The following is a 12,478-nucleotide window of genomic DNA, read 5'->3' as shown; positions in this document are numbered from 1 at the left end:
AAAATACCTATAGATAAATCCCCACCGCTATAGCCTTTAAACCTAGAAGCTCTTTATTAAATATTACTATATCCTTAGATAAATATATTAAGACTAAAGGCACCTAAAAAGGAAAAGATAATAGATATTATAATACTCTAGAACCTTCGAATAATATCTAAGAGGAATATTAAATTATCTTAGAGAGGTTAAGATATAATTGAAATACTTAGATTATACTCTATTCTATATCAAGTTTAGAAGTAAGCGCGAAGATAAGTATATACCCTATATTTAGAACGCGCTAAGCTAAGATAATAAATTACCTATACTTTCGCAATAGCGCAGTTAATCTAAACTTATCGGAGGGACTTATTACTACCGCTTAATTTCTAGTATTAACTAAAGCGATATCCTAAGAAAGAAAGCTTTAAATAAGCCGCAAATACCGAGATTAAATTACTTAAAGAGAAAGGATCCTTTTAGCTAATTAATTATCTAAAAGGTAAATAAATCTTACTACTTAAATAAGTCTTTACCTATAAACTAGACGATATAAGTTATCTTATTTATTATAAAGCTCGTATCTATATTAGAGGTAATTTTTAATATTACTCTAATAAAGATATCTATATAGTAATTAATACTTATTAAAGCTTCTAGATTCTAATAGCTCTTATCTATATATTTAGGCTAATATATTATTAAATTAACTTTAAGAATACCTTTATTAATGCTAATATAAATAAAGAGGTCTATACTATATGCCTACTGGGATATAATTAATTAAGAAAGGTCTAGAGACTAATTAAAGCGCTTTATAGTCTATATAAGTTATTAAAGCTCTAATTTAATAAGCTTATATTATTCCTCAAAGATCTAAGATTTATATATTACCTAGATAAACCCTATATCCTTATTAATAATAAGACTTAACTTATTTTATTTCTTTATATAAATAATCTTCTTATTATTATATAACCTAAATACCTTTAATAAGTTAACGAATTTAAATCAATAATATATAGTAAATATAGGATTAAGGATTTAGGCGAAGTAATCTTCTTCCTTAATATTAGAATCCTTTAAGATATTAAAGCTAAGAAGCTCTAAATCTACTAAGATAGATATATTAATAAACTCTATATTAAGTTTAGGATTAATTAGTTAATAAGAATAATAACTCCTCTCGCTTTATTATATTATCCCTAACCTTTCGAAAGATAAGCTACTATATAATAGATTATAGAGATATAAGAAAAAATAGGATTAATTCTATACATAGTAATAATATTAAGACTAGATATCTCCTATATAGCTAGCTAATTAAGCTAGCACGCTATAAACCCTTTATTTAAATACCTATAATATATAAACTAAGTTCTTTTATATCTCTAGACTATATAATACTATGCCATCGAGTTCTTAGGCTCTATAGATAAAGCTATAGAGATAGAGATAGGTAATAATAAAGTATTATAATAATTAAGCGATATATTATTTATAGATAATCTAGAGACTTAAAAATCTACCTAGGGCTACCTTATAAAGTTATTTAGCGGAGCTATTATATAGTAGTCTTCGAAGTAGAAGATTATAACTATATTAATAACTAAAGTAGAGCTCTTATCGCTATCTGATATAGCGAGGGAAATAATAGCTCTATACCGACTATTCGAATAGATATAGTTCGATCCGGAATACTAACTATATATCCTCTATAATAATTAATAAATAATAGGACTAATCTAGAAAGAGAGGCTATAACTAATATCGAAGTTAAGATATATCGATATCTATAACTTCTAGCTAAGATAGGTCTATCGAGATAGTAAAATTATAATATAATAGGTTTTAATAATAGATATACCCGCAAATAGCTTTATAAAACCTCTTTTAATAGAAAAGTATTCTTACTTTATTAAGTAACTAGGTCTAATTAATATCTCATCGCGGATTAATCTAGAATATACTTTAAGAGAAGATATTAATAAAGATAATATTTAGACTTTATCTAATATAGAGTAAAATCTAGGGGGGTATATCGCAGGGTAGGCATAATCTTTATGGCCTTATAAAATAACTATGTTAATAATCTAGCTATATGCTTTAAGTAGCTCTATGGGAGGGAATACCCCGCACAAAAAAAAAATAACCTCAGAAAATAATCAATTAACACACTACTGCTGCCTATTATCGTTTACCTGACCCTTAATCCTTTTAGCACGCTCAGTGCGACATACACTCCTAGTTGCAGGCGGGGGTTAGCCGCCCTGCATACCGGAAAATTGTCGGCTTTACTTTGTTGTGGACTCCAGGGCTCCTCGTGTCCGGATCTGATTCCTAGCCCCGTCGCTTATTCTTACTATAATAGGGGACATCGTCTTTGTTACGCTGGCGGACTTTATACCTGTTGGATAAGGGCATGTGTACAGGATTAGCCAAGGCCGGCAAAAGCCCGTCGGATCTTCGGGGAAGCTCTAGATCTTGAGTTACTCTATTAAGAAAGGCAGCCCCTAAGGGAATTAAGAAAAGACAGAGTATAAATAAGCTTCGACTGCCGGAGATCAGCTGGCACCCGATCTCACGTGACCACCCTCAGAGCTATTATACAGAATTCCATTCAACAAGTAAACATATTCTTCCCAGCACTTAGCGATGGAATCAAAGGGAGGGTGTGCACTATAGTAGAGGTCCAGACAAATATAGAGGACTTGGGTGTCTTTGCTGAAAGGATCTAAAGCCCAGTATGGGGCCAAAGAGAGTGAGGGCACAACTGGCTGCTGGTAGATAGCGCCTGAGAGAGAGTGAATCTTGTTGAACCCCTGACAAGGGATGAGTAAAAGAGGCAGAAGCGGCAGCAAAGGCTGCACGATTATTTCTTAGGCGGGGGCTTGGGGGGGTCAGCCCTGCAAAAGGTAATTAGCATAGACCAGTAAATATTCAAGATCAAGGTTCATACCCATTATAGGCAAGTTTCACCATGAGGTCTCCCTTACTGTTGAAGATGGGATCCTTCATTAGGAAACTTCCTTTTGCTGGGAGGAACAACCGGTGCTGGTTGGCGAGAGCATTCATCAGTCTGTCTTCCACGTTTGTGATGGCGTTCTGGATGTTTGTCCCCATCTCATCCGTGAACTCTCTCGCCACCTCGTCTGCTGGAGGGTTCCAGGATAGGTCACCATCCGTCTTCTCGTCGACCCCAACGCTGTTGCTGGTGACTTTGAAGACAAGACCGCCTTCCTCGACAGATGCCATCCCAACGCCAAGACTCCACGAGAGCGTGAACGCCATCAAAGAGCTGAGAGCAGTCTTGTCAGTTTGGGCCATCGTGGGTGTTGCAAAAGATCGGAGAGACATGAGTGAAATAGCTTCAAAAGCTTGGACTTACTATTTGTTACGGCTACCAGTGTCGTGGTCAACCCGAAAAACGAATCTGGACTTTCCATTCAGCGTGAGGCTTGCGCTTCCAGCGTCAAACGAGAGGGTACCGCCACAAGGGTCGGTTCCAAATACTGTATTCAGTCAGCCTTTGCTTAGATACACTTCACGATAGGACTTGCGATCTCGCCGTGGAACTTGCCTTGGTCGAAAGTATCCGGGGTGTTTGACCACTGCTGGATTGTTTCTGAATCATTGCCGCGGTTGGGGTTCTGGCACCTTTTACTTGAGTACTGTGGTCGACCGTCCCATGACCACCTTCCAGGTCCAGAAGGGGTGAAGTTGTAGTAGCTGCTGGACGCATTCCAATCGCCGAAATGGTAACCCATGCCTCCCATGTAAGGGTGGTCCGGGTCCGTATTATCCCAGTAAAGAGTAGGCTCGTCAGGGACAGGGATCATACCAACGACCACATCCCTGAGAACGGAGAACATCCACGGCCAGAAGAGAGAGCGATTCATGACAAAGGTGGCGTCATGGGAGCTATCGATAAATTGCCCGGTGTACGAGAGTGTTTTGCTCGAGGGTGACTCGAAATTGGACATCATCAGGTAGCACAAAGCATTCGTGTCCTGGTTGTTCTGATCCTGATCGTACGAGTTGGATCTCCAGGGGTAGCAATCATAGTCGATACGAGTGGGAGGGAAAGTCGGCTCGTACTTGTTCACTGCCGCCATGTCAGTCCCTTTGTAGTCCAAAGTCAGTGCATTTGGGAGGTTCAACTTACAATCACTATCGGTGTCTCGCAACGCAGAATAGCCCAAGATGTTGCATTTTTTCTCGTTCATTAGGTTCAACCACTTCTGAATGAATGTGTCAAAAGTGGCGTGGGCATCGGGGCTCAGATTCTTAAAGTCCTGCTCTCTGTCGCCGAAGCTGCTCAGATTCTCATCCCACTTCGTGGTGGCTGCCAGGTGTGAGAACTTGTTGACCCTCAAAATCCTTAATGGGAACTCACATGAAGCATCGATAAAAAGCTGGGCAAGAGAGAAGTTGGATTCCGGTAGCCCAGCTCTCTCTTTGAACTGTTGGTACTCGGGGCCATCTTTCGTGATTTCCTTCTTCGCTGGTTGATGGTCAATGATCGTTCAATTTCAACATTGACTCGACTTACAAATCGTGACCGAAAAGGCAAAAACCCAGTCATTGACAGACCATTCAATATGGCTATCATCATCTGGATCATTGGTCAGATAAAGCCACAGCTTGCCGCTTGTCATGCGAAGCATGAAGTATAGCATCGGGTCCTTGGTGGTGACCTGCAGCTGGACCGAAGGAACTCCGATGTCTGTTTCAAGATAGTCTCCAGATCGGAATCTCTCCTTGAAATGCTTCAACGGAGAGTCCTCATCATCCAACTGGGCAAGCTCCCACATATTCTTGAAGGAGTCATTGATTGTCTTCTGGGAGATGACGAGGATTTGATGGAAGGGATTGGGATCAGTTGAGTAGACGTAGCTGCTCATGATAGCGGTAGATTCAAAGAAGATGGAACGGGATGGTGGAGTGTTTCTGATCGGGAGTGAGCTGGATACTGAACTGCAATTGTCTTTGGGATATGGGCGATTCGAGAGTAGCGACAACAGCACTCTTTATCTCTTTATGTATACAAACCAAGAGCGAGCTCGGAAGCACCTTGCTTTCGCAAGGTCCGAGCAACAACTACCAGATCAGACAGGCAGGTCAGAGAGAAGAGGACTCTGGGCCCACGGGGTCACTGCTTTCACATGTTTGGGCTTCTTGCAAACCTGCTGCCCCTACTTCAGCTTTCCTCCAGCCTAATAATCATGGCGATCCCTTTCCCATCGAGAGATGGTGGCTTGGCGTCAGCAATAGTCAACAATCTCAGCTGGCAGGTGGGCTTACTATGCATGACCGGTGGCAGGGGTTCTCGGAATTCCCGCGCGGGCCGACGCGCAGCCCAGGTGCAGCATGCATTATCCAGATTCGGCCAGTCTGCTGAAAGTGGCGAGCTGGGGCTCACCGGCACTTAATATCTCGGTGGGGCTGTAAACTGTTTCTGCTCCTATTTGTCTAATTATTGGCTCCTCTGCCTCCGGAGAGTGGAGAGCTGAACACCTCTACGACTGTGATATGATCCATCTTGCAACATCATACGATGCGGACTTGTAGGTTTCACGGGCCTATTGGCCATCTTCTTACTGCAAGTGGCTTGCTGAGCCTCTCGACGGTCACCGGTCATATCACAGCTGGAATTACGGGATTGGGTCATGTGTCGTTGCAAGTGCTAGGCCTGCAATTCAGCTGTCCCCCAAGCATTCGCTAGTGTCACATAAACGTTGCTCTTAACTATTTTGAAGCTTTCTTGCATGCTTAGCTCAATATATGCTCGATGAAAACTGTCTCGGAGCGTTGCGCTGCCAGAATAGAGGCCGATATGTGGTCTAGAAGATCACTGATCGTTTCCCACATGAGGTATTAAGGTGTCTAAGGAGGGCCTCGATGGAAAGGCGGGCATGTGATATTTATTCGTGGCAGACGTCATCTTTGGCGACAGAGGATCGAAAAAAAGTACTGCCGAGGGTTTGTATCGTCTATATTAAGAGTCTTCTGTATCTACCAACCCAGCGTTGTCTAACCATTCACTCTCGCATACTCCTACCACTTTTCTCTCTTTAGCCCACTTCAGCCTCTTCTACTCAGTATGGTTGCCATCAAGCAGGACTCAGAGCTGATGACAAACTATGTCTCAGCCAACCCTATCCCAGCTGGCGAGCGCTTCGCAGTCTTCAGGGATGCTGATGGTGAACCGGGTGTCTTTGCTCTCAGCGAAGATTTGTACCTTTACCTTGTGATGGTGATTGATGGCAAAGCCGACAAGGTCGACTTCGGAAACACCTCCGGGATTGTGCCCGAGGGTGTCAAAGTGCAGGCCTTTGCCGTTGTCCAAGCACCAGACTCAACTCTGGACATTTGCATCGCTACTCCTGGCACGGGAGAGACTTCAACATTTACTCTGCTGCACAACATCACCTTGGCTGAGCTCAAGGGCTCAATTCCGAGCTCCAAGGTTATGCGTGGTAGCAACTTTCCATCCGTTCACCACATCTTCATGGTAAGCTATTCATGGCTATATTTTATCAATTATTTATTGAGAATCATCGCTAATCTGCCAAGACCAACAAATCAACCGATACCAAGCGCACCATGCCTTTGGCCATGGTAGCGTTCAAAAGACCGGATAGGATCGTCGACACTGAAGATCTCCGCTTCGTGCAGTTTGGCACATCAGCCACTCTTTTGGGAAAGTGGGATCTAGCTACGAATCCAAAGAAGATTCTGGATGTATCCTTGGGGACCTGTGCCTTGGGTGACGGCGCATTTGTCTTATACCAGGGATTCACTGGCGCCTCTCATATCCAGTTTAAGTTCTTTACTGGGAGCACCATGGTCGTGGAACCTCATTGTCCGGCAGGTATGTCTCAGTCTTGCCAATATTTGAGTCCATGAAGGCCCAACTGACGGTTTCACTCCTATAGGTGCGACTTGCATCAGTTCATATGTTGATCCCAACTCGCATCAGAGCATCCTCCTCGTCGGTGGTCAGAACGTTACCGCCTTCAAAGCCAAGGAGTATTGTTCTCCTAAAGGGACAGGCACTCCAATCGAGACGGGTGATCTCGTCGGTAGTATCAAAGATCTCCAGGTTTCGCAGTCTGGAGAAACACTCAGGTTCTGGTACACGACCGAGGCGGATGCAGTTCACTACTATACAACTAAAAGCACCTCACTTTCGAATGGAAAGGTGACCCCTATCCTTCCAGAGGGACAAGGCGGCCGGATATCGAGTATGATCTCGCTCAACTCGGCAGATAAACACGCCGGCAGTCCAGCACTTGTCAGCAGCTTGTTATCTGTGGACGAGAACGGCAACCTTACCCTTCTACAACAGGATTCTGCATCACAGCTATGGCAGAAGTATCCATTCTGGCATGCGTCCACTGAGAACGTCATTGAGCTCAGGGGATACATGCTTCGCATGCACGCAGTGGCCAACAACGACAACGAATCGTCCCTTATTCCCGGATGCTGGTTGCGCGTCAGCAGCTCTGGAGTTGTGCGGTGCATCGTCAACGGGAGACATGCTTCTCTCTCGCCCGTTCCTCAGTGGCACCAGACTGACGCCAAGGGTGTTCTAAACATCATGCTGCAAAACGACGACGCAACATGTCACCAGTTTGCAGCCGATTTATTCCGCGCTGCCAAACCAGGATCTCCCGAGACCAGCTTGAAAAATCCCATCTTGGATCCATCCAGGAAGATGATCAAGAAACTAGATGGCGTAAAGACGGCTGATGATGTTGCCCAACTTCGCAAGCCGGATGGTACTCGGCTGGTACCCAACGCCTCACATGACGACTTGAAGGCTGCCGCCGATTCAATCTCAACGCTAGTAGATCAGGCACACAAGTTTCACGAGGGCACCCAGCAACAGTTCTCGTCATTCAGGGTGGAGAAGTTGTCATCGGGTGTCGGAGGAGCTGTCCCATATAATGCTCAGTTTTTCTCTTTGGGTGACCTTGTCGATGATCTCGAAGGCGCTTGGAACTGGGTTGAGGAAAAGCTCAAGGATGCAGTAAAATGGGGTTGTGACTTTATCGGTAAGCTTCAACACCCCAGTCCCCCTGTTTTGGATATTAGGGTTGCTAACAGTCGTGTGCAATTCCAGAGGATGTGGGTGGTCGCGTCTGGGCCTTCATCATCAAGATTGGAGACGAAGTCTTCAAGTTCGCCCTCAAAACCGTATCATCGATTGTCAAAGCTATTACTTGGGTCTTCAAGAAGCTCGGCGCTTTGCTCCAGGATATCATTGACTTCTTTGGCTACTTGTTCGGATGGAACGACATTCTCGATACAGCCGACAGCATCTCTGCCGGTTTCAATGTTGCCCTAGATTATGGACAAGAGCTGCTCGACAAGTCTGAGCTGAAGATTGACTCGTGGCTCGAGGACCTCCGACAAATCATCAAAGCCCAATTACCGGGCCTGCAGAACAACACCTATGATGGCTCCCAGGAAGCGTTGAAGGATTTAAAGCCAGCGACTACTAGCCAATCTACAGATGATGTCTCTGACGAAGACGAGGTGAAATCCGGTGTTGCATACAACTGGTCAACATACTATTTTACATATGGCGGGGGCACTACCAATGCCTACTTACATGACGACGACAGCCAGACGCCAGACTCCCCTGAAAAACTGATTCTGAAGCTTTGGGATGATGTTCAGAGCGAAGTCGAAACAATCGTCAAGCTGGGTGGCAACTTGGCCAAAGACTTGCTTGACTTTTTCATCTCTGGAAAATACAACATCCAGAGCTTGGTGGGAAAGATCTCGGCGGATCTTGTCGACAGCATGATAGACTCTCTCAAGATTCTGGGGGATATCCTCTTCAAGGCCCTCTCGTTGGGGATCAGCATCACCAGGAACGTCGCCAACAGGACCATCGACATCCCGGTGCTCGGCTGGCTGTGGAAGCACGTTATTGCTGGAGGCCGGTCACTGTCACTCCTTGGTCTTTGCTCTCTAGTACTCGCCATTCCTACCACGGTCCTATACAAGGCTACGAAGAAGGTCGCCCCACCAACGCTCAAGGGACGCCTGACCAAGGACTCCTTCCATGAGTATGTCTCAGGAACGGCCGGGGATGATCTTACCAAGGACGTTTTCAACTTTGGCCTGGCAAGTGCTTCAAGCTTGGAGCTGGTCTACGGCGAGTTTGAGACCATCGCTCTGTTGGCCGATGGAGCCTTTGAAGGAACCGGCCTGGAGGCTATTCCCATTGGTCCCGTAGCAGCCCTTATGAACGTTGTTAGCTCGGCGTCGCTCACATTCGAGACGGTTGGAGGATTTCTCAGCTGGCCCGTCGAAGGCCCCTACGGAGCCGCGATGATCCAGGCAAATTCGTTTGACATGGGAAAGTTTGCAAAGTATTCGGTAAGTATAGCCCGAGTGTATCACGAAGACAGGTCTAACGGACTGCAGAAATGGGGCCTCACTGTCACCAACTTCGCTGCCAACGCGGTGGTGAAAGTTGTCGGCAAGGCAAAGAAGTCCGAGCAACCTGCAATTAAACGGTGGAAGGGCAGCGTCGCGGCTGTCATCTCTGTGCCAATGCTTTGCGTGGCGTTGACCGGAGATATCAACGATTCGATCGAGGCGAAAAAGAAGACGGCTGTTATCGTCAATCATTTCATCGAGGCCTTCCTTAAGTTTGGCAAGCAGTGGGGTTTTGCGGTATCATCTTGGAACAATGAGGTTGAGAACGAAATCATGTATATTGCACTTGCGGTAAAGCAAGTCTGTACGTATGGCAGATATGGGTTCCAGATTGCGGACTTTATCGTGGAGCATGTCTAGGGTGGCATATTGAGTCGGGGGAAAAGCGTGCTAAGCCATTTTGGGCTGCTAAGTAATTTCTTATATGTAGAAAAGGAGGCAGAGGCTATAGAGCCTTACTTCTATTATTACTTCGCGAGCCTTAACTAGAGGACTTTTAGGTTCCTTTAAGGGTTATATATTTATTATTATTAATTAATTAATTACTCTTATTATCCTATGTTATATTTGCCTTATAAGAAAGAATATAAGATCTCTTTTTTAAAAAAACCTTAAAGAAACTATATAGTAATTCCTCCCTATTATATTATATTAACTTAATATATTAAGTAATATTAATAGGTTTAAATACCCTTACTAGCCTCTTCTTTATAATATTTAATTTACTATCTTATAATTATTTTCTTACTTATATATAAAATAAATAAGATATAACCTCTTTTTAACCTTAATTAAGCTTAATATACTTATATAAATAACCTCTTACTAACTTGAATTAAGCTTAGCTTTCTTATATAAAATAATCTCTTATAAATACGTATTAATTATAAGGGAATAATAATATAAATAATTATTTATCCCTTATAGAGCCTCTTAAAAGTTATAAGTCTTAAGATAAGATATAGATTTCTAAAAGAAATAATAATAAAATAAGAATTTAATAGAGATTTTATTAATAAATTCTAAGGTTTTTATAAGGGAATTCCCTAGGATTTCTTTTAGATTTCCCCTAAGAGTCTTTTAAGAAATTCCCTAGGAATTCCCTAAGAATTCCTTAGAAAGTCCTCTAAAAAAAATAAATCTAATCTAATAAGGAATTCCTTATAATTTCCTAGGGATTTCTTAATTATATAATTCCTAGGGATTTCCCTAATAAGTCCCCTTAATTAAAATAAGTATTATCCCTAGTATTTATTTATTATATATTTATATTCTTATGTAATAATTATAAATTATTATAATACTAAGAAAATATAAATAAAAATAAAAATAAATAAAAGAAATTATTATTTTATCTTAATAATTATATCTTATAAATATATTTTTTTCTTAATTTTTATATTTTTATTATTATTATTATTATATATATATAATTTATCTTTCCTTATATATTATTACTCCTATAAGTATAATATTATTTTATTTTTATTTATTTCTTAAGTATTATTACCTCTAATATCTCTTATATTATAATTTAACTATAGTCTTATTATATTAGTAGTCCATATAGGGTTAGGGTTAGCCTATCCTAATTACATAGCGGATTTATATATAAATCTAATAGGTTTCTTATATAAAAAAAAAAGGCGCTAATAAATAGGCATAGTAAATCTATTATACCCTAATAGATTTATTAAACCTATAGCTTTTATTAAGTAAAATAGATTTTAATTATATATATTAACTTATTAAATAGAGGATAAATTAGGGATTAATTTTTAATTATAAAGAACTATAGTTATAGTAATATAACTTAATTAAAGGTTAATTTAATTAATTAATTATTATTAAAAAATAGCTAAGTTAAGGAGGAATATTAATTATTTATTATAGGTATATATATATATTAATTAAGTTTAGGGTTTATATTATAATAATAGAAAAAGTAAATAAAAAAAGGTATTAAGTTAAATAAATAATAAAAAGATAAATATAGATTTATATTATTATTATAGCTAAGATAGATTTATTTATAAAATTACTTAAATTTCTATTTATTATTTATTAATTATATTATTTTATATATATTATTAATAAAATTAAGCTATATTTTAAGAAATATTATAAAGGTATTAAAGAAATAAAGTATATAGAAATTACTAAGAGGGTCTAAGATATCCCTAGTATAATTAAATACTAAAGAGGGTTATTAATATAGCTAAAGCTATTACTTATAATTAACCTAATCTTATTTATTTAATCGCTAGCCTATAATAAGTTAGGTTATAAATATAATAGTATGGTTAGATCTAAGGGATAAACTGGTCATATTAGGTTTATATTAGTAGGGGATTATTAATATTATCTTAAATAAGGTATAAGTTATATCTAATAATATACCTAATAATATTAAGTATAACTAAGTTATATTAATAACTAAGGTAGCTATTATATAAGAAAGTATAATAAATATATTTTATATATTTTAGCTCCCTTAAGGGAAGCTAATTATAAGTAGGCGCGATATTATTATAAGATTAATATAATCTAAGAATAATATTAATCCTTAGTATATTAATCTTATTATAATTAGTAATTTAGGACTTAGGATTTATAGGGACTATATAATATAGCCACGAGGGTTATAATATAGTATCTCCTCTCTATTAGGTCTTATCCTTAAGACCTATATGCCCTTATTTTCTTAATCTTATTCCTAGTATATCTTAACTTAGACTTTTTATTATTATGCCGCATAATATTTAATTATATTTCTAAATAGTCTTCCTATAAGGATAAAGAAATTAATATATTTACCCTCTCCGTCGAGTTTATTAATAAAGAGGCTAATATACCTTATACTTATTACTTCTATTTAGGCAAAAAGTGCCTAATATCTATAGATTTTACTCGCTATAGCGAGTATATCTATAATAAAAAGTCTTATAATAATACTTATATAGTATTATCTTATAAGTTTAACCTTCTATATTCTTTTTTACTATAATCCTTAATTTTAATATTATCTTATAATTAT

The 12,478-nt window shown here is 39.5% G+C and overlaps 2 protein-coding genes across 2 annotated transcripts; one reads left to right on the top strand and one right to left on the bottom strand.

Annotated features, from left to right (window-relative positions):
* Window positions 1-3,515: 3,515 nt before the first annotated feature.
* Window positions 3,516-4,924, bottom strand: NECHADRAFT_72642 (uncharacterized protein; the record flags this gene model as incomplete). The annotated part of the gene is made up of 4 exons (XM_003043001.1): window positions 4,535-4,924; window positions 4,379-4,486; window positions 4,144-4,327; window positions 3,516-4,026 (listed from the first exon to the last, which is right to left on the bottom strand). Exons 1-4 carry the CDS (start codon window positions 4,884-4,886, stop codon window positions 3,516-3,518), a joined length of 1,155 nt encoding a protein of 384 aa, XP_003043047.1. The 5' UTR covers window positions 4,887-4,924.
* Window positions 4,925-6,085: 1,161 nt separating this feature from the next.
* Window positions 6,086-9,801, top strand: NECHADRAFT_97068 (uncharacterized protein; the record flags this gene model as incomplete). Its single annotated transcript, XM_003043087.1, has 6 exons — window positions 6,086-6,496; window positions 6,559-6,856; window positions 6,921-7,891; window positions 7,943-8,042; window positions 8,111-9,378; window positions 9,427-9,801. The coding sequence occupies 6 exons, from the start codon at window positions 6,086-6,088 to the stop codon at window positions 9,799-9,801; spliced, it is 3,423 nt and encodes a 1,140-aa protein (XP_003043133.1).
* Between the last annotated feature and the right edge of the window lie 2,677 nt (window positions 9,802-12,478).

Source organism: Fusarium vanettenii (assembly GCF_000151355.1).
Source record: "Fusarium vanettenii 77-13-4 chromosome 11 genomic scaffold NECHAsca_30_chr11_1_0, whole genome shotgun sequence".
In the NCBI taxonomy this organism is placed as follows: domain Eukaryota; kingdom Fungi; phylum Ascomycota; class Sordariomycetes; order Hypocreales; family Nectriaceae; genus Fusarium; species Fusarium vanettenii.
Note: the sequence above shows the minus strand (reverse complement) of the source record. Positions and strands in the feature narration are given on the sequence as shown.